The sequence below is a fragment of the Malaclemys terrapin genome, chromosome 11 (genome assembly GCF_027887155.1).
Source record: "Malaclemys terrapin pileata isolate rMalTer1 chromosome 11, rMalTer1.hap1, whole genome shotgun sequence".
Taxonomy (NCBI): domain Eukaryota; kingdom Metazoa; phylum Chordata; order Testudines; family Emydidae; genus Malaclemys; species Malaclemys terrapin.
In genome coordinates this window covers 77,138,708-77,165,624 of record NC_071515.1, presented here as the reverse complement: position 1 = coordinate 77,165,624, position 26,917 = coordinate 77,138,708, and the positions used below count along the sequence as shown (strand labels likewise).

Here is a 26,917-nt window from a genome sequence, read left to right as displayed (position 1 = left end):
CCAGAAGCCCATTCTGCGGATGCTTTTGAGATGCTTCTCCCGGCAGCAGGGCGGGTTCTGAACCAGGGCGCTAATTCGAGCCTCTTCCTCTATTTTTTCCTGGGCCACGTACTTTATTTATTTGGTATGGACATAGCCTGCTGACGCGTGCCCCCCCGTGGCTTGTGCCCAGCCTCCAGGGCATGCTTCAGCTATAACAGCCCGAGTGGCGCTGCTTGTTCTGCTTGTGCTTCGGCGCGAGGAGCGTCGCTTATCTTGAATGGCAGCAAAGAGCCTAGAGCATGTGGGCCTGGCTAGTGGGGCGAGCCCGGGAGAGCTGATTGTTTGGTCTGGAAGGAGGCATTGCTCTGGATCTCCCCTCTGGGAAGAGAGCTCCTCTGAGTCAACCCCTGGGTTCCCCGCAGAGCCGTGTCACGGCTGCCCTGCCTGCGGGAGGAATGTTGGATCAACATCCTCTCCCCAAAGCTGGGCAGAGGCGTGTCCACAGGCAGGAGAAGGCTGGGCGCTCTCCAGAGCTCTGGGCGCCCAATTGCCTTTGTTTGATGGTTCACTTAGGAGTTGCTGTAGAGTAAGGCTGGGGACCGGCCGGTTTGGTGGGGGTGTACGGAGCCATTGAAAGCCACGCCGCGGCTGGGCATCTCTCCCTGGGAAAATCTTCATCGTTCTTCCCGGCCCAAGATCTTAGACTCCTGGGACAGAAGGACATTTAACTCTTGATGTCCACGGACCTGTTCAGTGCCCTGAGCTTGCTTTCGACTGAACTTAACCCGGCTACATCTGCACAAAAAACTAACAAGGGACCGAAGGCGAAAAATGAATAATACTGTGTAGAATGTATAAGAATTTGTGGCCTGACCCAAAGCCCACTGAAATCGAAAAAAGACTTCACCGCGCTCGCTTTCATAGAATCATAGAATATCAGGGTTGGAAGGGACCTCAGGAGGCCATCTAGTCCAAACCTCTGCTCAAAGCAGGACCAATCCCCAACTAAATCATCCCAGCCAGGGCTTTCTCAAGCCTGACCTTAAAAACCTCTAAGGATGGAGATTCCACCACCTCCCTAGGGAACCGATTCCAGTGCTTCACCACCCTCCTAGTGAAATAGTGTTTCCTAATATCCAACCTAAACCTCCCCCACTGCAACTTGAGACCATTGCTCCTTGTTCTATCATCTGCCACCACTGAGAACAGCCGAGCTCCATCCTCTTTGGAACCCCCCTTCAGGTAGTTGAAAGCAGCTATCAAATCCCCCCTCATTCTTCTCTTCTGCAGACTAAATAATCCCAGTTCCCTCAGCCTCTCCTCATAAGTCATGTGCTCCAGCCCCCTGATCATTTTTGTTGCCCTCCGCTGGACTCTTTCCAGTTTTTCCACATCCTTCTTGTAGTGTGGGGCTCAAAACTGGACACAGTACTCCAGATGAGGCCTCACCAATGCTGAATACAGGGGCATGATCACGTCCCTCAAGCTGCTGGCAATGCCCCTACTTATACAAGTAGGATCAAACCCCCCCATCCATCAAACCCCCCCATCTCAAACTGTGTCTTCCTAGGTTTGTATGTCCCACTCTGTACAGAGAGGACTTTTTGCCATCCTTAATCAAGAAATAGTATGCCCGTTGCCCATAGTGTTGCTGCATGGGCACATGGGTGCAGACACAATGTGTGGGAGTTGCTGTGTGTGTGTGTCTGTCATTCCATGGGTGTGCATGGGCAGACACCTGTCGTATGCATGTTGCTGTGTGTTTGCGTGGCTCGCTGTGCGCTTGTGGCAGGGGTATTGCTGTGATTTTGTGCGTGCGCACCCTGCGGTGCTGTCGCTTGCGGCGGGGTCCCTGCGCGATTGCACGGCTGTTGCTGTGTTTATGTGTGCTTGTTGTTTGGGGGTTGTGGACTGGGATGTGCATTGCATGGGTGTTGCTCTGGGGTGTCAGGCTGCGTGTGTGTGCGAGCACGTGCTGCATGGTGGTTGTGCTCTGTGTGTGTGTGTCCGTGTTGTGTGGAGGTTACCGTGTTTGGACAGGAGCATAGGGGCTGGTTAGCCTCCCTCCTGTGGTACGCCTGGCTCTATTGTGGAAGTGTTTGCCCGCAGCTCAGAGCGTTCTGATTTCACGCTGTCGCATGAAGCCGTCTTCCGGCTCTGAGTCAGGCCTCTGGCTCGCGGCCAGAGGAGAGTCACTTTTTCCTCTAAAAAGAAAGCGTTTAATGTTGCCTCCCTGGCCTTCCAGGAAACCTCACTGGGGATCTGGGAAAACAAATGGAGAGACTCCAACGGGGAGAGAGGGGCCTTTCGGCAGGAGGGCGGAGTGGGGAAATAGATGGCTTGCTCTGCTATTCTGTGCCACACTTGTAGTGCCAAGGCAGCACCTCTGATACGAGACGACATTCTCCTGGCACCTCATGTTCCCCAACTCCCTGCCCTGGAGCAGAGAGCAGTTTCAAATTAAGGCTGGGGGACCCGTTTGGAAAAACCTGAAAGTCACCTGGAGGACGGCAGCCGGCCCTGCACTTTGCAGAGCCCCCATGTGCCAGCAGGAGGGACAAGGCTGTGAGGTTGCTCCCACGCCGGGATCAGGCCCCGGATGGGATCTGCAGAGCTAGGATGGGCTGTAGGGCCTGCAAGAGGGTGGGGTCCAAAGCGGCTGGTTGCTTCGCTTGGGCGTGAGGTCAGCTGGGGCAAACGGAGCATGATGGAGTCTCCCAAACTGAACAGCCGACTCAGCGTAGCCCCGTGGCGAGGCGATGGCGTCTGACTTGGTGTCGCCCCATCGCCGCTTCAGTCCGGCCCTGCCGGGGCTCGGTCATTGAGCGCAAGGTGCAGAATGGAGCAGGCAGTTTCTTGCAGGCAGGGAGCCTGGGTCTTGTCCCGCAGTGGGACCACATTGGGCTTGTGACGCTGCGTCGTGGCGGAAACGTGGTCACAAGAGCAGTGTCCGGGGTCACAAATGTCTCGGTCTGAAATGCTGCTGGGTGGGCTGGCCCCAGGAGAGGCTCCGATTCTCTGGGGAGGAGCAAGGGAGGGAGAGCTCCATTAAATGGATTTAAAACTGGCCAACTGACAGGTCTCCAAATGTAACCGTGAAAGGGAAGTCATCTTCCAGCTGAGCCCTGAGACCCAGTGCCCCGTGGGGCTAAAGCCAGGAGCCCTGGCGCCCAGGGGGCTAAAGCTGGGAGCCCTGACCCCTAGCGCCCCATGGGGCAGAAACCCTGACCCCCACATCTTGCAGGGCTAAATCCCCGAATCCCCCTGCCCTGTACGGCTAAAGCCAGGGCAGTAGCCCAGAGCCCCAAGCCTCCCCCCCCCAGTGGTTGAAGCCTGGGGCCTCGAGCCCCCCGCCCCAGGAGGCAGAAGCCCCAAGCCCTCAGCCCTGTAGGAAAAAAGCCCCCATCTCCGCAAGGCTGAAGCCTGAACTCCCATCCAGTGGCTAGAGTTCCGAGTCCCCCCTCCCTGAGTCCCACGCCCTGCATGTCTAAAACCCAAGCCCCTCGCTCTCCGGTGGCTGAAGCCCAGAGGCGCCCCTGCTCGGCCCTGGAATTTTTATAGCATACTGGGGGGGCCTCAGAAAGAAAACCCCCAAGAACTCCTGACCTAGCAGACAAATATCCAATGGCTGGAAATTGAAGCTAGACAAATCCAGACTGGAAATAAGGCGGACATGTTACCAGTGGGAGTAATTCGCCATTGGTACAGTTTACCGCGGGGTCTGGTGGACTTGCCATCACTGGCTATTTTAAAATCAAGGTTGGATGTTAAAAAACAACCACCTCCGTTTGAGCTAGAGCGGATTATTTCAGGGGAGTTCTCTGGCCGGTGTTATCCAGGAGGTCAGACTAGATGATCACAATGGTCCTTTCTGGCCTGGAATCTAAGAAGCCAGCCAGCCAGCCCCCTTGTTCGTGTGAGAAGTTCCGGAGCAGCCTTCCCAGGGGAGCAGTGGGGGCTGGCTTCAAGACTGAGCGCGATAAGTGTAGGGAGGGGCTGGTATGATGACACTGGCGACAATGGCATGTAGCCGATCTTCGACTGCTACCAGCAGATATCCCCAATGGCCTGTGATGGGACACACTAGATGGGAAGGGCTCTGAGTTACTACAGAAAATTCTTTCCCAGGTGTCTGGCCATGGGGTCTTGCCCACATACTCAGGGTCTGACTGATCACCAAATCTAGGGTCGGGAAGGAATTTCCCTCCCAGGTCAGATTGGCAGAGACCCTGGGGGGGTTTCGCCTTCTCCTGCAGCGTGGGGCGTGGGTCACTTGCAGGTTTAAACGGTGGATTCTCTGTAACTTGAAGTCGTTGAGACTTCAGTAACTCAGCCAGAACTCAGGGGTCTCTTGCAGGAGTGGGTGGGTGAGGTTCTGTGGCCTGTGATGTGCAGGGAACCTGGGGGTCTGGGGCTCCTTTCCAGAGTCACGCAGGGCCGTCTGCCTCACACAGCCCAGGATCCAGTTTGAACCTTGCGGGAGAGCTCACATTAACGCTGTATCGATCCGGCCTGCAGAGCATCCTGGGCTTTCAGCGCAGCGAAAGCAGGTTTCCAGTAACGTCTCGGTAGACACCGTCTCCTCTGGCCACATTAGCCACAGAGGACGCAGCGCCGGCGTCTCTGCAGGAGAGCGGTGGGAATGTGGTGTGTATTTCGCGGGGAGGCTGAGTGCTTGGCAGCCGGCTGACAGGGCCCTTAGCTCATTGTTTGAGCGTTGAAGCCATTTGTGCTTAATGGGAGCCATTAGCTCGCTCTCCCGCCCCGAGCGAACCGTTGATCTCCTTTGTTCTTTTCTCCCCATGCAGAGCTCGGGCACACCCAGGGGCCGCTGGACGGGAGCCTCTATGCCAAGGTGAAGAAGAAAGACTCCCTCCACGGCAGCACCGGCGCCGTCAACGCCAGCCGCGCCCCCCTCTCCGCGGCGCCCAACCACCTCGAGCACACGCTCTCCGTCAGCAGCGACTCGGGCAACTCCACCGCTACCGACAAGACTGACGAGCAGGCGGCGCCCAGCGGCGGACCCCCGGCACTGACCCCCGAGGAGAAGCGAGAGCTCGAGCACCTCTTGAGCGGCTTCGGCTTGGAGAGCGAAGCCCCCATGCACAACCGCCACCCCGGGGCGGCGCCGGCCGGCGGCTCCGCCCTCACGGGGCGCCATGTGGTGCCGGCCCAGGTGCACGTCAACGGGAGCGCCGCCGCCCTGGTGGCCGAGCGGGAGACGGACATCCTGGACGACGACCTGCCCAACCAGGATGGGCACAGCGTCGGCAGCCTGGGCACCCTCTCCTCCTGCGACGGCACCACCAACGCCAGCGAGGTCGGCTACCAGGAGGTGCCCCGGATGGAGAGCCTCTCCTCCCTGCCCAACGGCCCATCCAGCTTCGATGGCGCAGACAAGCTGCACAAGGAGGGGCTGTATGACTCGGAGCCGCTGATCAATGGGGGGTACCCCTACAACAACCAGAATACGCTGCGGAGCATGATGGGGCGACACCCACAGTCCCCGCTGAGCCAGATCCGGCCCTCGGTGTCTGCTCAGGAGAATCTGTCTGACTACCGGCAGCAGCAACCCGGCTTCTCTGAGCCCGGCTGGCTGCTGCCCCGGCCGCCGGCCGCCACGCAGCCCTACCTGTACGGCTTTGACTCCAACGACATGTACCGTTCTCAGTCCTACCCAGCCGCCGAGCCGGGCCTCCAGCTCCCCCAGGCGCCGGCTCGGAGCACCAGCAGCCGGGAGGCCGTGCAGAGGGGCCTCAACGCCTGGCAGCAGCAGGGCGGCAGCAGCGGCGGGAGCAGGCCCTCCTCCCGCCAGCAAGACGGCGGCCTGGAAAGCCAAAGCCCTAGCGTCTCCAGTTCGAGCCCCCAGCCCAGCCCCTTGCAGGTGGCCCCCCCTCCGAGCCACAGCATCCCTGAGTTCCCCCAGGTGGCCTCCCCGAAGGAGATCGAGCAGTCGATAGAAGCACTGAACATGCTCATGCTGGACCTGGACCCGTCCGTCTCGACGATGCACAAGTCCCAGAGTGTCCCCGTGGCCTCCACAGAGGACCAGCCCGGCCCGGTGGTCTCCTCTCTGTCTGCCCAGCCAGTGTCGGGCCTTCCTAGCCAGGCAGCCCCTCAAGTGACCCAGCCGAGACCCAGCAACGCCTTCGGAGCCATGTCCCACAACGCCATGGGCACTGCTGTCACCCAGCCCCCACCGGCTTCTGAACCGCTGGCCAAAGCCTATCTACCAGGACCACCGGGCCGGGGCGCTGGCGAGCCAGAGTACACAGGGCAGGATTTTGGGGTGTCCTACTCACCCTACGGCTATCAGAACCAGCAGCCACCTGTGCCGCAGACAAGGGGCTACAGCCGCCCCCCGGGAAGTCCCCCAGCCTCTCCCATCTCTCTGGCAACAGCTTACAGCCCTGTGAGGCCTCAGCAGCCCCTGATCATGTCGCCCCCATCCCCCCCAGCGACAGCCCAAGCCCAGATGCCCCCGAAGGGAGCGGAGCATCACCACGAGCCTGCCAGACCCTCGGAAGAAGAGCCCTTGAACCTGGAAGGGCTGGTGGCCCACAGAGTAGCAGGTAAGAGGCTTTGATTTGCGGTGCCACCTCTGGCCGGCCGTCACCCCAGGGCCAGGCTGCGTTTGTCCTAGGCTGTTGGGTGAGGGCGGGTTACGGGAGCCCCTTCTGCAGAGAGCAGGCGGGGGGCCTGCGTGCCCAGCTCTTGCGGCTGGGTCCACAAGCAGAATGGAGCCACAAACGCATCCACGAGGCTCCGGCTGTGTGGGAGTCCCACTGGGATGGAGACGCCCGTGCCCCATGGCCCAGCCTGACCCTGGAAACCAGGCCCTCTGGGCCCCTAACATACCAGGGGAATCCTCTCCATCCTCGCTCTTGGAAAGAGGCAGCCCGGCCCCCCTCCGCAGCGAGCGGTTCCCAGGAGAGGAGACTCGGGGCCTGTCCCTGGGGACAGGGTTGGGCCCGGGAATCACGCCCAGGGGGCCAGAGGGAGAAAGGGGTGGGAGTTGTGGGAAGGGTGAGATGAAACGCAGATGCACAGGACAGAGAGCACTCAGGGAAGCGTTAAACATCCCACATCCCATTCCCAGAGGCCCCTCTCCGTGCAAATAGGGTTGTGACTGGAGGGGAGCCGTCTCCCACGCGGCCTCGCTGGCCAGGTGCGATCACTGCCCTGCCGCTGGGCAGTGCCCAGCTGGTGAGGCGGGGGACAGCGTGAGCAGCGTGGCTGAGCTCAGGGCTAGGGAGCGGACTTCTCCGTGGCTGCGTTAGTTACTCCGTGCGCCCAGCTGCATGGGAAAGAGGGCCTGGCAGCCTTTGGCAGGAGAGCCTGCTCTGGTGAGATGTCCAGTCTGGCTTCGCCTTCCCGAGAGCTCTGGCTGGATCAGTGCTGGCGGTTCCAGGTGCTCCAGACTGCCCTGCTGCCCCGTTGGCTGGCGGCTGGTGAGCGGCGGGGGCTGGGGCTGGCTCCAGGACCGGAGCGGCATGCAGAGGTGTGTCGTGGCTGCAGACGATGATCTCTTCCAGCTGTCCTCCTGCTCCCTCTGCTGCTCCTCTCTGCAGCCAAAGGGAAATTGCCCCTGCTTCCTGTGCGGGGAGCTGCTGGGAGCAGACTGATCAGTCTGGCCTGGGAGCAGGAAGGAGGCAGGAGAAAAGAGGAGAGGCCAGCACCTTGTAAAAGCAGAGAACAGTGCGTTAGCCCCACTGCCCCCGGTGATGGATTTTCAAAGGGGTTCAGGAGCCAGGTTTTGCCTGCAGGGTGCATGGCTCCGATGTGGGAGGCCTAGCCGTAGCTCCATTGGGAGACGTCGGTTGGAATGACCGGGCTGGACTCCACTTTAGATACCCAGCGATAGCCCCTAGCGCCCAAAGCAGTCATGCTCATTGTGGGACCTTCCTGCTTGTGCTAGGTGCTGTACTTACGTGGCCTCCATTATTACAGACTCTGAGTATCCCACGATCTTGAGGGTATTTATCCTCCCAATCCCCCTTTACGGCAGGGCAGTGCCGTCACACCCAGTGTACAGATGGGGAACAGAGACACAGAGAGGATAAGTGACTTGCCCAAGGCTGCATAGAGAATCTGTAGCGGAGCAGGAGATTGACCCCTGGTCTCCAGGTCACAGGTCAGCAGCCTAGCCATTGTCCAAAGCCCGCGCACGAGAACTGCTGGGCTAGTAAGTTACAGTCCCTGCCCCATGCTCCAGTGCCCTGGCTTTCCTTTCTTAGCCCTACAGCCACAGACACGGGAGGAGCTGTGATGTTCTGAGCACGCTGGCTCTGTTCTGAACAGGCAGGAGAATAGAAAGTGTCACACCCCTCTGAAGCACTTCCCGTAGACATGCCCCCTTAAATCTGTTGTCAAACTGTCCATTCCTCCTCGGAGCTTGGATCTGCGCTGGGGAAACAAACTGGATGACGGGGGGCATATTTAGAACCAGGTCTGTCATTGATCCTGATGCTTCAGGGCATATGGCCCCCTGTCGGGGTCAGGAGGTAACTTCCCCATGGGACAGTGCGGCACAGTTAGGTGCGATGTAGGTCATTGACCAGTGGGACCATTCCAGCGAGGCATTTTTACCATGCACAGGGTGCATGGACGGACTAGCGAATTGGCCTCATCTCTTTGGGACTCCGGTCGCCCCTGGCCAACTTCAGAGCTCAGGCCCCAGCCTGAGCCTGGGAAGCAGGAAGCCAAGTCCCCCTTGGCCCGCCGGGCCTGAGGAATAAATCTTTGGCTTCGGGGCATGCACAGTGCCTGGCTCCGTCAGCGCACGGTGGGGAATGGAGCGGCCGCCCTGCCTTCCTCTCCGTGATTGCGGCGCAGGTCCGTGGGAATGCCGGGGCCGCGATCCAGCCTGCAGTTCCAGGGCTTGGCAGGGCGGGGTTTGTTCCAGCCAGCGTCTCGGCCTAGAAACACGAAAGGTATTAGAGGGAGAGAACAGCGCTCAGTTGCAAAACACCTCCCCCCGCCCCGCACACCCAGGCTGAGTTGCTGCTCTCTGTGGAAGGAGGGAACCAGGTCCTGGCAGGTTGGTGCCAGTGCGGATTGTGGGGAAAGCTGGCTGCTGGATTGGAGGGAAAGGGGCCCCTGAAGCTGTCATGCTTAGCATCACGCCCTGAGAAATGGGCTTGGGTTACCCCTGCTCAAGGACTCAGTGACTAACCCTTTAATGCCCTGAGAATACCCCTCCCCCATCACAGACCCCCTCCCCCTTCATCCCACTCCAAGCTACAGTGCGAAAACTGGTTATTAAGAGATTTTTAAAAAAACCAAAACCAACCCTGGCGTCTGTGATAATTTCTGCAGCCCCTTATGTCCCAGAGCCTTTCATAGAATCACAGAATATCAGGGTTGGAAGGGACCTCAGGAGGTATCTAGTCCAACCCCCTGCTCAAAGCAGGACAAATTCCCAACTAAATCATCCCAGCCAGGGCTTTGTCAAGCCGGGCCTTAAAAACCTCTAAGGAAGGAGATTCCACCACTTCCCTAGGTAACCCATTCCAGTGCTTCACACCCTCCTAGTGAAACAGTGTCACGGAGTATTGGGGGACTCGGGGCCCTGCACCCCCGGCTTCCTGCGATTCACCATGACTCTCAGCCAGCCAGTAAAGCAGAAGGTTTATTTGGATGACAGGAATACAGTCCAAGACAGGTCTTGCAGGCACAGACAACAGGGACCCCCTCAGTTTGGTCCATCTTGGGGTCCCAGCCCCCCTTGGGAGGTCAGAGCCATCTCTGCCCCCCAGCCATCTCTCCAGCCTGCTTCCCACATTCTGGCTTCAGCGACCCCTCCCACAGCCTTTGTTCAGTTTCCCTGGCTAAGGAGTCACCTGGCCTTCAACCCCTCCCTGGGTTCTCGTGTTACACACTTAGGTATGCGCCCTCGGGCTGTCTCCCATTCCCCAATGCAGACTATTCAGCCACACTTCCCTGTCAGCATTCACAGACCACAGTGAGAACAGGCCCAGTTCGTCACATCTCTCCCCCCTTCGAGACCGAACTGAGCAGGGTCACTTTAGCCAGTGACCTGGGGAAGTTCGAACCTACCCCCGTTCCCATGGATGCCCCCGCATCTCTCCCATTCCTTGGTGAGAATTACACCAGACCCCTTCAGTTTCACGCCCCCCCTTAGGTCGGGGTGCTTGATGGCACTCGCAGTTCGCATGTGGGAAGGTTTATGCGGCCTGTGCCCTTTCCCCACCCCCATACCCCTGGGGTTCCAACTGGGCTGTGGTCTTCTCCCAGCGCTCCAGTCTGGAGGTCTGTGCTTTGGGCTCTCTTGGTTTAGAGCCGCCTTTTTAACCTTGGCCACCCTCCGGAAAGGATCCTTTATGCTGGGCAAGGGTCCTAAAGCTGTTTTCCCCTTGTCCCAGGCCTTCCTCCCCCTCTGACAGGGGTCACAGGATCCGCAGTACTGTCGGACAGTAACAAAGACCCCAGGCCAGTAAAAGCTCCGTAGCAGCCTCTGCTGGGTACGCCAGGTTCCCTGGTGCCCTGAGAGGGGAATATCATGGGCCCGGCACAGCAGCTGGCGGCGATACTTCTGGGGTACCACCAGCTGCCTCCTGATCCCCCCTGACTCCATTTCCCCTGGGGGAGCCCATTCTCGGTACAGGAACCCCTTCTCCCACAGGAACCTTTTCCGGCCACCTCGTCCCATGGTCTGTACCGCATTGAGGTCGGCCAGGTCCCTTATCTTCCACAAGGAGGGATCTCTCTGCAACTCGGCCTGGAACTCAGCAGCTGGGACAGGGATGGCCACCTGCTCTTTCTCGCCCGCTGGGCCTGAAGCTGCAGCCTCCCTGAGCCGTGTCCCTGGGCGTTCCCTCCCCACCAGGTTAGGGTCCTGCGCCTCAGGCAAGGCACCCCCCCCAAGGCCAGGGCGCAGTGCCCCTCGCCGGCTCTGACTGCGGGTCACAACCAGTGCCTTTTGGGGGTTGCTTGGCCAGTTCTCCAGGTCCCCCCCCATCAATACCTCAGTGGGCAAATACGGGTGTACCCCCACATCCTTGGGGCCCTCCTTGGCCCCCCACTTCAGGTGTACCCTTGCCACGGGTACTTTGACTGGTGTTCCGCCCACCCCCGTCAGGGTCAGGTAGGTGTTGGGCACCACCTGATCTGGGGCCACCACCTCGGGCCGGGCCAGCGTCACCTCTGCGCCCGTATCCCAGTATCCATTGACCTTCCTCCCATCCACCTCCAGGGGAACAAGGTACTCTCTCCGGAGGGACAGCCCCGCGCCTACCATATAAACCAAAAACCCTGAGTCTGGAGCATCCAGCCCCCTAGAGGAGCTGGCCTGGAGCTCTCCTCCCTCCTTAGCAGGTGGTACTCTGCCAGCCCCCCTTCCCTGGGAATGCTGCCTTTCGCCGGGCTGGGTCTCTACCCAGTTAACCCTCTGTGGGTTCGGTCTGCTCAGTCTGTCCCTGAGCCTAGGGCACTGGGCCCGTATGTGGCCCTTTTGGCCACAGTGGTAGCAGCCCATGTCCCATGGGTCCCCTTGAGTAGGTCGGATGGTCCTGATGCCGGATGCTCCCCTCTGATGGGTTTTTTCTGTATTTTCCCATGGGGAGGTCCCATGGTGACTCTCTCTCTGCGTTGTGGTGGGACTGTTCCTTTGGGACTCCTCCCTTTTGTCTCCTGACCGGCTCTTTACAAACTCATCGGCCAGCTGCCCGGCGTGTCGCGGGGTCTCTGGCTTTCTGTCCACCAACCACAGCCTCAGGTCGGATGGGCACCGCTCATACAGTTGCTCCAGTACCAGCAGTTTAATCAGGTCCTCCTTCGTCTGGGCCCCACCAGCCCACTTGCTGGCGTATCTCTCCATGCGGACGGCTAGTTGCAGATATGAGATCTCAGGGGTTTTATCCTGACTCCGGAACCTTTCCCGGTACATTTCAGGAGTCAGCCCAAACTCACGTAGCAGGGCCTTTTTGAATAGTTCGTAGTCCCCTTTCTCTGCCTCTCCCAGTTGGCGGTACAATGCCACGGATTTGGGGTCCAGTAAGGGGGTAAGGACCTGGAGTCTGTCCACGGGATCAACCCGGTGCAGCTCGCAGGCCGTCTCAAAGGCCTCCAGGAAGTCATCCATGTCCTCCCCCTCCTTGTATGGGGCCATGATGCACTTATCAAAGCTCCGTGCAGTCCTGGGTCCCCCCTCACTCACCGCAGCCGGGGGTTCGCTGCCCTTCAATCTCGCCAGTTCCAGGTCATGCTGACGCTGTCTCTCATTCTCCTCCCGTTCATGCTGTCTCTGTCTCTCTTCACGCTGATGCTGTCTCTCTTTCTCCTCCCGTTCACGCTGATGCTGTCTCTCTTTCTCCTCCCGTTCACGCTGATGCTGTCTCTCTTCATGCTGTCTCTGTTGTTCACGATCCTCCAGCTCTCTCAGTTTTAGCTCTTTCTCCCATTCCAGCCAATTCCGCTCCACGGATGCCGAACGTCGCCGGGAGGATCCTCTGCTGGCCGGCGAGCTTCGCCGGGGGGACCCCCTGCCGGCCGGGGGGGTCACGGCGCCTTTGGTATTTGCTGGGCTCCTCCCCACCCTTCCCCTAGGCATAGGAAGGAGGGGTCTCGGGAAGCCCTCAGCAGCCGGCTGACCACTCCCAGCTGGGACAGACACTGGTGCCTGCGCTGCATTTGCCAGGCTGCTTCCCTGAGACACAGGGATCAGTTCATTCGCGCGATCTTCCGCCTCCAGCCAGGCAATGAGCTGTTCTTTGGTGAGCCTCCCAATGCGCAGCCGCCTCTGCTTGCACAGCTCCACCAGGTCGCTCTTAAGCCGCTTGGCATACATCTTCCTGCTGGCCACTCACCGGCCTGTGTGCTCACAGCTCCCCACTGTTCCCAGGGGGCCCCCAAGTGTGCCAGCCCTTCTCGAGGTCACCGCCTTTCTGCCAGGGTCGAGCTGCAGACTCCTCCGCCCCTGGGACCACTCGCTGCGATCCCCCCGGGGGACCCTGTTACTGCAAAAGTCCTTCTCGCTGGTCACACACTCCCAGGGGTAATAACCGTCTCTCTCTCACTCTTCAGCGCGCCTGGTCCCCGTCAATCCCCCTTCGTTTTACTGCTCCCCAGTCACTTACTGCAGGAAGCGCCGTCCACGGGGTGCAGTAGATCCCGCCGCTGCCACCAGTTGTCACGGAGTATTGGGGGACTCGGGGCCCTGCACCCCCGGCTTCCTGCGATTCACCATGACTCTCAGCCAGCCAGTAAAGCAGAAGGTTTATTTGGATGACAGGAATACAGTCCAAGACAGGTCTTGCAGGCACAGACAACAGGGACCCCCTCAGTTTGGTCCATCTTGGGGTCCCAGCCCCCCTTGGGAGGTCAGAGCCATCTCTGCCCCCCAGCCATCTCTCCAGCCTGCTTCCCACATTCTGGCTTCAGCGACCCCTCCCACAGCCTTTGTTCAGTTTCCCGGGCTAAGGAGTCACCTGGCCTTCAACCCCTCCCTGGGTTCTCGTGTTACACACTTAGGTATGCGCCCTCGGGCTGTCTCCCATTCCCCAATGCAGACTATTCAGCCACACTTCCCTGTCAGCATTCACAGACCACAGTGAGAACAGGCCCAGTTCGTCACAAACAGTTTTTCCTAATATCCAACCTAACCCTCCCGCACTGCAACTTGAGACCATTACTCCTTGTTTTGTCATCAGGTACCACTGAGAACAGTCTAGATCCATCCTCTTTGGAACCCCCCTTCAGGTAGTTGAAAGCAGCTATCAAATCCCCCCTCATTCTTCTCTTCTGCAGACTAAATAATCCCAGTTCCCTCAGCCTCTCCTCATAAATTGTGTTCCAGCCCCCTAATCATTTTTGTTGCCCTCCGCTGGACTCTTTCCAATTTTTCCACATCCTTCTTGTAGTGTGGGGCCCAAAACTGGACACAGTACTCCAGATGAGGCCTCACCAATGTCGAATAGAGGGGAATGATCACGTCCCTCGATCTGCTGGCAATGCCCCTACTTCTACAGCCCAAAATGCCGTTAGCCTTCTTGGCAACAAGGGCACACTGTTGACTCATATACAGCTTCTCGTCCACTGTAACCCCTAGGTCCTTTTCTGCAGAACTGCTTCCTAGCCACTCGGTCCCTAGTCTGTAGCAGTGCATGGGATTCTTCCGTCCTAAGTGCAGGACTCTGCACTTGTCCTTGTTGAACCTCATCAGGTTTCTTTTGGCCCAATCCTCTAATTTGTCTAGGTCCCTCTGTATCCTATCCCTACCCCTCCAGCGTATCTACCACTCCTCCCAGTTCAGTGTCATCTGCAAACTTGCTGAGAGTGCAGTCCACGCCATCCTCCAGATCATTAATGAAGATATTGAACAAAACCGACCCGTGGGGGCACTCCGCTTGAAACTGGCTGCCAACTAGACATGGAGCCGTTGATCACTAGCCGTTGAGTCCGATGATCTAGCCAGCTTTCTTTCCCCGGCTACTAAACAGCTAGTGCATTCAAACCACTTCACCCAGCCCTGAAATGCAGCCACCTCTGATGTGAAGCGTGGTAGCTGCTTAACAGCGACCAGCCACAAGGTGTCATAGGTTAGGACAGGAGAGGAGGCTGCAAACCATTGCTGGGAGTTGAAGCGGCAGGGTAATTTATGGGCTGCTTTGGCCAGGACATCAGGGCTCAGACCCCGACTTCACCAAAACAACATTTCGAGGTGTTTAACGGCCGCCTGCGGTTAGGACTTGGTTGTTACGTGCCACCTCCAACAGCACCAGCCAGGGGCCCTGGGTTTAGGACTGAATCCCAGGGAAGAGCCCCCCCTGTTGAGTCACCCTGCGTCGGCCCGGATTCTCCTCTGATCTGAGTGCCGCCCGGGCCAGATGCTGCTTGCTGGTGGGATGCGGCTCTCTGCCTGTCCGAGGAGCGAGGGAGGGACTGGGGCGAGGCTGGGAGCTGTCCCTGGAGCAGGGCCATATGTCGCAATGGGAGGCTCGTGGCCAGTCCCCGGGAAGAATTGCTCAGCACACAGAGCAGCGCGGCGTGTTTACATCAGGGCAGAACAAGGTGTCCTGAAAGCAGAGCTGGCAGCACGGGGCGTGAGTCAGAGCGCGGCCTGGAAGCGGGAGCTGTGGAGGCTGCGGGAGAGTAGATAGGAGGTGTCGGCTGCTGGCACGGGGAGGGGGTTATTTATGGCCCTCGCTGCTATAAGTTGCCTGTTTGTCCCCAGGCAAGTATGTGGGGAATTTCACACAACATCCTCCTCCCTGGGACTTGCAATCATGACAACTCCAATTTCCTACCGCGGGCTGGGGGTGCCACAGTGAGGATTACACAGGAGCGGGGATGGATTTCAGCAGCCCCGGCCCTAGGGTGACCAGACAGCAAGTGTGAAAAATCGGGACGGGGGTGGGGGGTAATAGGAGCCTAGATAAGAAAAAGACCCAAAAATCGGGACTGTCCCTATAAAATCGGGACATCTGGTCACCCTCCCCGGCCCAGAGAGACCCTGCTGCGTGAGCCAGCCGGGCTGCACCGTAGACCCCTCAATAAGAGTTTGGTCATTACCGATGGGCTGATCCTCTAACATCAGAACGGCCAGGCTGGGTCAGACCAAAGGTCCCTCTGGCCCAGTGTCCTGTCTGTGACAGTGGCCAATGCCAAGTGCCCCAGAGGGAATGAACAGAACAGGGAATCAGCAAGTGATCCATCCCCTGTCACCCACTCCCAGCCACTGGCAAACAGAGGCTAGGGACACCCTCCCTGCCCATCCCTCGCACCCAAAGCAGCTGATGCGCTGGGCCGGATTCTCCATTGCCCTGTGTGGTCGTTTACATGAGGGGTGTAAGATGCTCCAATTCTCCACTTGCCGGCACCCGGGGGGCAGGTGGCATTTTACACCTGTCGTATGCTCAGGCCGATTGGCTTTCTGACCTCTGTCCTGGCGGGCTGGACTCTGGGTCAGAGCCGGGCCCTCCCGCGGGTTCTCCAGCCCTTCAGTCCATTCCCCGGGTCTCCCTCGGGGAACAATCTCAGCCGTCTCCCCATTGGATCCATGCAGACGCTGGCTGTTCCCTGCCCCTCCCCTCCATCCTTCCAGTAACACCCGTGGGCCTTGTGACTTCCTTGCTGAGCTCGGCCAAAGCGTGTGAGGTTTGCGTGTGATGATGGAGGGGGGAGCTCCCTTGGGAAGCCGGGTTCCCTCCCCGGGGTTGCGGGCGGGGATCGCTTGGATTGGCAGTGCCACTCACCCAGGTGGCAGAGCTGGGCCGTGGCAGCCCTGGGTCAGATAACATAACATGCCCCAGACTCAGTGCTCCCGAGTCTAAGATCCCGCCAATCACACCTGCGGGGTCTGTTCCCAGCCTCAGGCATGCAGCCACCTCTGGGCTGGGGCCCCCCGAGTGTTTGCTGTTCAGTGTCTATTGAAGGGAGGCATCGGTCCATTTAATTCTTCACTGTTTTCCCGGAGAACAAAATTCAGCTGGTGCCCAGACATGGGGGCTGCTCCATTCACCAAGCCGTCCCGACCCCTTTCCTTCCCTTCTGGGGTGAGAGAGACGGGTCCCTGTTCCGGGGTGGCAGGGACATCCAGTGCGTACAGTCCCGTGTGGCCCCCTCTGCTCCCAGCGTCTCTGGGCTCGGCCACCATTCAACTCAGGGTCCCAACTAATTTTTCTCGTGTTTTTTTTTCCTGTCTCCATTGTGGTGTTTGTCCCATCTGTCTCTCTCCATGGCGGACTGTGTCTCCTCCCTGGCTGACCTCCTCCCACTCCTGCGCCCCTTCCCCCCCTCCACCTCCCCTGTCAGAGTACAACGCCAAACTCCAGGGCATCCGGCAGAGCACGAAAGCCCCCCATCCTCCTCTGCACCGACAAAGATCCTTCTCCTTCGCTGGTTTGTTCCGTTCCTCCTTCCTCTTTCGCTCCGCTCCCCCCTGCTCTTCTGCATGCTGGGTGGCTCCCCTCGGTCGCATGGACATGGTGTGGCAGAGTTTGTTAGCACGCCCTGTTAGGGGGTGACGGAGCTGCTCAGAGTCCAGTGGGGCAGGACGGTTTGATCCCCACCATGGCAGAACCTCCCCACCCGACGCCCAGTCACAGGGAAATCCCCGTCTGTACCGCGGTGCCTCGCGGGACTGGATTCTGGGTAGAGCTCTCCTCCCACCTACAGTGCTCCTTGTTTTTTCCTTGGCTTTCAGGCCCTTTCCCTGCTTGGGTGTTTGACTGGCTTGAGAGGGATGCCAGGGGCGCTAGATTCGGTCCGTTCTCAGAGGGCACCGCTGGAGTGGCTACGGGCATGCAGGAGGTCACTGGCAAAGGGAGACTTGCTTGCCCAGTTGCTGTGTGTGCATGGGGCGGGGCGGCACACAAAGGGTGAATTGTCCAAACCTGGTGGGAGGCTGGTGAGGGGTTGTCACCAGCGTGGGTTTATTCTGAGGTGGCACTGTATAGAAAAGTGCTGCAGAGAGTCCAGCGTTGAGCTTTTCTGCTGGATCTGGAAACAGTCGCTGAAATCTCTCCAGGCCAACACGGACCCCCACCCCCCAACGTCCACATGGCCCCATGCAGCCGTGTGTGTGTGTGTGTATGTGCACTCGATGGTTCCTCTTGCAGCGGGTCGTTGTCAGGGCAAAACCTCCAAACGGGTTGTGATCCGCTGTCTGGAGCGCACACGCACAGATTAGGGGGCTGGAGAACATGACTTATGAGGAGAGGCTGAGGGAACTGGGATTGTTTAGTCTGCAGAAGAGAAGAGTGAGGGGGGATTTGATAGCTGCTTTCAACTACCTGAAAGGGGGTTCCAAAGAGGATGGAGCTCGGCTGTTCTCAGTGGTGGCAGATGACAGAACAAGGAGCAATGGTCTCAAGTTGCAGTGGGGAAGGTCTAGGTTGGATATTAGGAAACACTATTTCACTAGGAGGGTGGTGAAGCACTGGAATGGGTTACCTAGGGAGGTGGTGGAATCTCCTTCCTTGGAGGTTTTTGAGGCCCGGCTTGACAAAGCCCTGGCTGGGATGATTTAGTTGGGGATTGGTCCTGCTTTGAGCAGGGGGTTGGACTAGATACCTCCTGAGGTCCCTTCCAACCCTGATAGTCTATGGTTCTATGTCTCACAGGGGGGCTGTGCCACTGGGCCTGCTTCTAAAGCAGAACTTCCGAGTCCTCACTGCCGAGTTGGAGAGGTTAAGGAAGCCGCTCCTGGCTGCTTGTTTGACTTCAGTCTCTGGCTGGGGCAGTAGCCTGCTTCATGTTGGATTCAGAGCAACCTTTTTCTCACCCACCTACAGTGGGATCCGTCCAGCTCCCCCTGGAACCAGTGGAAAGATCCAGTGGGGGTTGCGTCTGGCCCCTCGTGTGAGCAGAGCAGCTCGGAGAGGAGAACGGGAGTAGGGGGCAGGTGGGTAGGTGGAGGGGAGGGAGACTGGATGGAGTTTGGGATGGGTGTTTCTAGGAAGGATGCACATGTTGCAATGGCGTCTGCTCGCTTGCTGTGTTGGGCTGAAGACTCGTGAATCTTCCGAGCTCGCAACACAAAGTGATTTGATGACCTGTACAGTCACAGCCGTGTCTGTTTCACTATGATAAATGGAACGATGCCGTCAGCTGCTTCGGGCCTGAAATGTAACCTTGCTCTGGAATTGCTCTAACAGGGTAGGGCACCAGCGCAGACAGATTAGCAACCCAGGCGCAGAACCAGCCGAGGAAGCCGGCTGCTTGCTAAACAGCTAGGACGTGCGTGAGGTCAGCCATCCATGGACAGGGCAGTAACTCAGAGGGCGAAGCGGCGGGGCGAGGGGAGAGGCAAATGAAACAGGGATGGTATTGCTGTAGGGTGACCATTCATCCCTTTTGGGCCAGAAACGTCCCTTTTTTAAGCCCTGACCCAGCCGTCCTGACTTTTTTGGCAAAAGAGGGCATTTGTCCTGTTTGTTCTTGGTTGGCAAGAGCAACTGGGACAAATGCCCATTTTTATCAAAAAAGGGGGGGAGGGCGCGGAGGACCGTGCGGGGGGGTGAGCGGAGATGCCAGCCCCGTGTGGGGGAGCACGGGGGGCTGGGCTGGAACTCGGGGGAGGAAGGGGTCCAGTGATCAGTGACCGATTTACATAAACTGAGACTCTGGCTTCCTGGGATTTAGCCCTATCCTGCAGAGACTCCAAATGGGGCAGAGCTTCGTTCAGTGGGTGACCATGGCCCCTCTGCATGGTGGTGACAGTAGGTTTTCGCATCAGGTTTCGGCTGAGGAAAGGTCCCTAGTTTGGCTGGCAGAGCACACAGGAATGTCTCCTTGCTGAGCTGGAGAGATCTCAGCGCTGCACGCTGGAGGGGGTCAGGAGCGCTGAAGTGTGATTAGGTGTCGAGGCGAAGGCCAGGAGTCAATGGATCTGGCTTGTGTTAACGAGCGTCAGGGGGAAGCCGATTAGCCAAGGTGGAGCAATTCTTGAAGCACTCGAGAAGGACCTTGCATGGTGACAGGTTTCAGAGTAGCAGCCGTGTTAGTCTGTATCAGCAAAAAGAACGAGGAGTACTTGTGGCACCTTAGAGACTGACAAATTTATTTGGGCATAAGCTTTCGTAGGCTAGAACCCACTTCATCAGATGCATGCAGTGGAAAATACAGTAGGAAGATATATATACACAGAGAACATGAAAAAATGGGGGTTGCCATACCAACCTTAACGAGACTAATCAATTAAGGTGGGCTATTATCAGCAGGAGAAAAAACAACTTTTGTAGTGATAATCAGGATGGCCCATTTCCAACAGTTGACAAGAAGGTGTGAGTAACAGTAGGGGGAAAATTAACATGGGGAAATAGTTTTTACTTTGTGTAATGACCCATCCACTCCCAGTCTTTATTCAAGCCTACTTTAATGGTGTCCAGTTTGCAAATTAATTCCAGTTCTGCAGTTTTTTGCAAACTGGACTGGGCGAGCTCCGGCCGTGCTGCCTTCCCTCCCGGTGCTTCGGGGCTGGGGGGGCTGCGGCCGCGACACCCACTCTGGGGCTGGGAGAGGGAGGTTGGGGGCGCTCCGGGGCTGGGGGGAAAGCCTGTGATGGGGGCTGGCGGCTGTGGTGGTGGGGCTTTTGGGCTTGGGCGGGGGAGAGTGGAAGGGGCGGTGCTGGTGGCTAGACTCCCCGAGCTGGTGGTTCATGCACCGCCCATGTCAGGGATGCAACCCCATGCTCTGGGTGTCCCTACCCTCTGACGGCCAGAAGCTGGGAGTGGACGACAGGGGATGGGTCACTCGATGATTGCCCTGTTCTGTTCATTCCCTCTGGGGCACCCGGCACTGGTCACTGTCACAGACAGGAGACTGGGCTACACAGACCATTGATCTGGCCCAGTGTGACTGTTCTTATGTAAGGAGCCAGGATACATCACTGCAGCCTGGTCTGGGCATACTGGGATCTGTCGTCTCCCTTGGCTGTGCCACCGTATAACAGGTGTTCAAGACGCGGCCCAGCACGCAGCCTGCCATGGCCCTTGGGTGGGCAGAGTCACGACTTCTTTACGTAAGTGGCAGAGGCATCTCCTGTGCTGCTGGCCAGCGACAAACCAACAGGCAAAGCCGTTGCTGAGCGGACGTGCCGCTGAGCGAGCCCGGCCCTTGCTGTGAGTGAAGAGGGGCGTGCTGTCTGTCTGCTCAGCATTTGCTCAGACATTTCCCCAGGAGCGGGGGAAAGACCATTTCATTGGAAAAGGGCAGTTTGCGAGGCCTGGAATCGCTGAGTGGCGCTTTGCTGAGAGCCCGCGTTCCCCTCTGTCTGACTTTATCGCAGCCGGCGAGCGTTCCCATTCCTGGCTCCCAAACAATGAGCCCCTTTTTCTTCGGTTTGTTTCCCGCTGGTCGGGAAGAGAAAAGACAGGCCGGGGCATTGATGGGTGCCCCAAGCGGGCCCGTCCTGCCCAGGGAGAGGTTGTGAAAGAGGGGTTTGAAATGGGCACGGCCTGGCATGGCCCAGCGTTGGCTGCTGCTGCGCTCCGGGGTGGGAATGGAATGTGTGCGGCGGGGGTAGGAGCTGCCTTTTGTGCTTCTCTGGCACATGAGCAGAGCGACTTTCCTCCACTCGGTGCCAGTCCTTGTGTTACCTTTCCGCCCCTCACCGCCGCCTCTTGCTCTGCATCCCGACGTGTCCCTGCTTGGGGTCTTCAGCAAGTCACAGCCGGCCCCCCGTGGCCTTCCTCACTCTCTTCTTCTCACCAGGGAAGAATGGGGCGTTCCTGCACCTTTTCCTGGCTGGCTCTGTTGCTCAACAAGTGCCTGCCTTGACTTTCCGTTGTGCTCAGGCGCTCAGAGTGGCTCTGAAGCTGCAGAGCTCACAAGGCCGTTCCGGGGTGCAAGCTGTTAGCAGCAGGGACTGCTGAATCCTTTAAGCCACTGTTACGCCCCCTCCATATTCAGGTGCACTAGCCCCACCCCAGACTTTTGATGGGGTGTGCAGCCCTGAGATTTAGGGAACCCGTGTGTGTGTGTTAGGGTGACCAGATGTCCTGATTTTATAGGGACAGTTCTGATATTTGGGGCTTTTCCTCATATAGGCACCTATTACCCCCCATTCCCCGTCCTGATTTTTCACACTTGCTATTTGGCCACCCTGGGTGTGTGTGTGTGTGTGTGTGTGTGTGTGTGTGCACGTGCACTTGCTGGGGGCATCACACAAGGATTGCACAATTATGGTCTACCCTGGACTGGCCATATGCAGCAAAGTGCCTGTGACGGGTTGGACCCCTTGGGATACCACTGAACCCGCTTGTTATGCCATGGTGGGCCCCCTTTGTACCTGTCTTGCTGAGCCAGGCTATTAAAGCCTCCCCTAACACACACACCGGCAGGGCCACCCCCAGCGGCAGATCAGCTCGGGGAAGACCCAGCTGACGGGATTTGCTCCAACACTCTGGTGCTCACTCCTTTTAAGTGTTTTATGAAATTCGCCCCCTCCCTCAATGTGGAGAGAGGTGTGCACACTTCTCGCCCCCCCACCCCGTGAAAAATTACAGAAACTGGGTATAATAATAAACACAACACATTTTATTAACTATAAAAGGCAGATTTTAAGTGGTGAAAGGGGTATTAAACAGACCAAAGCAGATCACTAAGCGAATGAAATGAAGCACACAAACTAAGCTAGTTTCACTAAAGAAATTGGTTACCAGTAGTATTTCTCCCCCTAGATATCGTTGCAGGTGGGTTGCAAAGTTTCTGTGATTCAGAGTTCCAGTTATATTCCTTTTCAGACTGGACCCTGCTCAGTCTGGACTCCCCCCTTGCGTTCCCTTTTGCAGTCTTTCCGCTTGGGCAGACAGGCCATGGAGAGAAGTCCTGTTTGCCTTCCTCGCCTGCCCATAAATTGGATTTACATAAGGGGGGAATCCTTTGTTTCCCAAACTTGCCCCCCTCCCCCCTTCCCTTCCAGTGGAAAATTACAAGAGGTCCCAGGTAATGTTTAGGATCAGGTGACAAGACCACCTGACTCTGTAGGATCACAGCGTCCATGAGTCAGGGGAAGTATGGAGCGTGGGCAGGAAGGCCAAACTTTTCACAGTCCTTTGTTCTCACTGATGGGCCGTGACCCCTGACTGGCTTTTCCATTGTTGTACCTGAAGTGTTAGCAGTGGGCGTCATCCAAAGTAGCATAGTGGGAATACAGATGTGTGGTCAATACTCCTAACTTCAGATACAGGAATGATGCAGGCTCACAGATTGGATAATCACAGTCAGGAAATCAGAACCTTTCCAGTGATATCTCACAGGAGCCATCTGGCATAAAGTATATCTCGGTTATGTCATATTCATATCATAAGCATATTTCCATAAAGAATATGGAATGACATGTCACGGTGCCCTCCTGGCATCACCGTGCATCAGTGAGGGCTGACGCTGGCTCATCCCATTGCAACATGCATGGCCTGTCGCGGCATCTCCATGCTGTCTGCGCCAGGTGACTTCCAGTGAAAGGGGGTGATGCCCGTTGAATGAAAGGGACAGCGCCCCCTTGAATTCTGGGCAGCGGCGTTAACTGCCTTCCCAGGTTCTGCCCCGAGTCCCGAGGGGACCATGTTTGTGCTGGGTTCCCGGTCCCATTTTCCTATGACAATGGGGTTTTGCTGGGTAGACGCCTCACCCAAGCAGACCAAGCCTTGCAGACACACGTAACACGCAGCGCGCAACCAGTTGTGCGGAAGGGTAGTTAACGGGGACGACCTGCTGCTTAAAGATAAGCAGGTGTGTGCGTGATGGTCACCGGCGTGGGCACAGCTGGAGCTGAGCCAGGGGCCTCCTGAACTAAAAGCAGATGCTAGTCCAAATTGAGTTAAAGACCCAAGCTCCAGCAGTGCGCAGGTAGTTTGGCGCCTAACTCCCATTGGTTTCAGTGGGACCTGAGCACCTAAATACCTTCAAGCTGCTGGGCCGTGAGCCTAACTAACTAACTGGACACAAAATGCTACTAACTGCACCAAGCAAAGGTTTTTTCCTTTCCATTCTAGTCATCTCGGGGGGTCACTTAACAAAAGGGGGTAGGAAGTTACCCCTGGAAGTGTGATATTGTGAACGCTGGTTGTCCCCCGTTCAATGAGGACAGCATGGGCTCCGCCACACAGCTTCTCACGCCCCGGGCACCGTCCTGTGGGAAGCCTGGCGTGCCACCGCCCGCTCACGACGAGCTTTCTCCCACCCGGCCTGCACAATGCGTCTCTGACCCACAGAGTGGCTCATTTCCGCTTCGGTGGCTTCTTCTGCATTCACTGGCCCGGGAATTGCCGGTACGCTCAGCAAATGACCGACATGCGGCAGGCTCCAGCAGGCTGGATGGGCGAATTTGGTTCCAAAGTTGCTGTTCATGGAATTTCCCAGCCTGCATCATTTACGTGGGCAAACTCCATTGGGGCTGCGCGCCAGCTTTCAGCTCTCTTGCATCTCCCCAGCATGGTGATTTTCTGATTATCATCGTTACTGTGATTATTATTTAGAAACTCACTTGGAAAGGCTTCGTCTTTCAGCAATGAGCCTAAGCAGCGTGTGCCAGGAACTTGCAGCCAACTTCCTCCCCACTTCGTTAGCGGATTTTTCAAGATCTGAAGAAGGGGGCGGGGGCGTCAGAGATTCAGGAATAGTTCTCTGGAAGTCAGGAAGAGCCAGGGGCCAACCTGATGGCTTTTCAGAGGCGTCTGGGAAAGAAGTTGGGGTTCTCAGTCCATTTTCTAGTGCCCAATGTTATGCTAAATTCCTCTAGGCAGGGTCTATAAGGTGGCTCCCGAGAGGGGAGAGAGAGTGGCTGTGCGTGACAAACTGGACCGAGGCTGATGAAAGGACAGAGTGTATATCCGAGAGGACAGTAGACAGCCCCAGCTGGTCTCTAGCATTTACCTGCCCGGCTCTGAGAACAGTGCTGAGTGTCGCTAAGCCGCAATGTGTGTGTCTGTCTGCTGAGGGTGACCAGGGGGAGTTACTGGCAAAGATGAGTTATAGGGGGAGTGCCGGCAGCATATATGTCTTTGGGTAATGAGGGTGCATCGGTGCTTACCAGTTTCATTTTCAGTTTACTGTGTAACAGTCTCTCGTGCATCTAAGGCACCTTTCGTCCCAAAGGATCCCACCGTGTTCGCAAACGATTTCTGCAGAGGTCACTTCTCCCGGCCTTGAAATGCAGCCGCCTCTGGGGTGCAGAGCTGCGCAGCAGAACAGGGACAGGAGATGGGGACATTTTGGGGCAGGGCCAAACCCCAGCACTGATACAAAGTGCCCTGAGATCGTTAATATCCCCACGGTGCAGACAGGACCTCAGCTTCTTAAGCAGCCCCCTTTAAAGGGCCACGTATGCCAATGTCATGGGAACTCCAAAGCGGCGTCTGCCTGGACAGGATCTAAATGTGAGGTTCCTAGGCAGTAGGGAGAAATGGGTGGAAATGCGCCTCGAGCCGGCTCCCCATCCCCTCCTAACACCCCGATGCAGCCCCCTCCCTAGCTCATTAATGCAGCCTGCTGCCCTCCCGCCCTGCCCCGGTACAGTCTTCTCCCCACCGCCCCGGGCAGCCCACTCCGCTGCCTCCCACTGGCTTGGCAAACCATTTTCTCATTCCCCCCCACCCTGGAGGAAATGCACCCAAAGCATGCTGGGCAATTTGCAGGACCAGTCCAGCCCCCGTGCCCAGCCGCGCTGAGGGCTGCCTCCTGATGGCTTACTCATGTTGCTGGGAGCTTTGTGACGGGTGCAGTTCCGTGGAAATCAGCTCTCTGCCTGGGGACGTTGTGGGAGTAAATTAGCATGAGCTCCTACATTGGTCCCTCAGTGGCCATCTGTAAATCCAGCACGTGAAACCCATAGCGGTCCCCTGGGCTAAAAGACACTGGCATAAGTAGGAGCCTTTCTTATTGTTGTGGCTGATTTCCTGGCCTTTGGAGTCGGGATTCCTTGGGCTCACGTCAATCCCGCGGGCCCTTTTAGAAATCAGATCAAACAGCTTCGAGCTGGTGCCAGGAGCCCGTTCTGCCACGGGTGCCCTATGTGCAAATCACCGAGCCGCTCTGTACCTCAGTTTCCCCATCTGCAGAATGGGCGTAAAAGTCTTTCTCCACCTCCCAGCATGGCGCCGAGCGGAGCGTTAATTAGCTGATTGCCGTTGTGTCGTTAGGAGCGGTGCACGGTCTGGGGGAACGGAGCTAGGATCCCTGTCTTAGCAGAACAGCGTGCTGTAAAGTGATGCTTGCAAGGCGTGATTAGCAATTCCCTGCTCCTTCCTTCCCTCCGGGATTTCCCGCTGGGCCAGATGCTGCATGTTAGTTGGTGTCATTGCCATGGAGACAGCCGCCCTCCCCCTCTGCTAAAGTGGACATCTGCACTCAGGCGCTGGAATCCAGGCCAAACCCTGCTCCCTCCTCCCCGGCGGATTGCCACTCGCAGCGAAGAGCTGGGGGGCGGGGGGAGAACCCAGCCCTTAACGCAGCTCTGGTTCCCATCCCCAGCTTTACAAAGCCTGCAAGCCTCTCCCCAGAGGTGTCACCTCTTTGCAGCCAGGCTGCTGGTGGGGTGTGTGTGTGTGTGTGGAAAACGGGGGCTAGCGGGGATGCAAACAAAGAAGTGGACTGGAATGTGCTCTAGATTCCTGGCACGGAGACCTATTTTCCCTGGCCAGGCTCTGAGATGCACTTCTCTAGGGCTTGTTCTCGTGGACGGGGGCGGGGGGAGGGCGCTCAGGCTGTGGGAACCATCCCTGGCTTAGTTAGTTGGACTTGCTCGGCCCCTCTGCTCGGAAGAGTCCCTTCAGGGTGCCCACCCCGTCGCCGCCAGCCCGGGTCTCTCTTGAGCTCTGTCTCCCGTCTGCTGCTCCCGGGCCTTGCAGCGCGTTGTATGGCTGTAGCGAACATTTCACTCTCGCTCATTGCTGTGGGCTCCGTCCGGTTCCCTGTCCAAAAGCCACCATCACAGTTGGCTCGGCTGCCTGAGCCAATGCCTGGCTAAGTCAAACTCCCACGCACTGCAGTGGCCTTCCACCCAGGCCCTGAACTGGTACCTCTGCTGACAGCCTCCAAAGCAAGGTGGAGGATTGCTCAAGAGGGAAGGGGTGGGCCGGTGGTTTGGGCGCTAGCCAGAGACCCAGGTTCAATCCCCTGCTCTGGCCCACATGACTTGTGTGGCCCTGGACAAGTCATTTAATCTCCCTGTGCCTCAGTTCCCATCTGTAAAATGGGGATAGCACCCTTCCTACTGGGGTGTAACGGAGATACAGGCGCTCAGGTGTGATGGGAATGGGAGATGCAAACTCTTAATGGTTATTTATGGTGCATTTTCCATCCCATTGGAGTCCGTGGAAACGGCAGGTGCCCTGCGGATCAGGCCTTGTGTGTTACAAAGGCCACTTTACCCATCATTGACAGGCATCCACCTCGGGGTGAAAGGCAGCTTTGTGCCTATTCTGGACGTGGGGCTTGGTGTGCGGGTGGCTGGGTGCTATGGGTGGCCTGGGCC

At 57.7% G+C, this 26,917-nt stretch overlaps 1 protein-coding gene across 10 annotated transcripts in view; it reads left to right on the top strand.

The window, feature by feature from the left end:
- Nucleotides 1-26,917, top strand: part of TNS1 (tensin 1) — a 257,548-nt gene that overhangs the window by 185,884 nt on the left and 44,747 nt on the right. For 7 of the 10 annotated variants that reach the window (XM_054043848.1, XM_054043846.1, XM_054043845.1 and 4 more), the window contains 2 exons: nt 4,791-6,554; nt 16,756-16,842. In XM_054043848.1, the coding sequence (XP_053899823.1) occupies nt 4,791-6,554; nt 16,756-16,842 (1,851 nt within the window). The remainder of the gene's footprint in view (nt 1-4,790; nt 6,555-16,755; nt 16,843-26,917) is intronic. The other 3 variants (XM_054043851.1, XM_054043849.1, XM_054043847.1) reach the window with 1 other exon arrangement.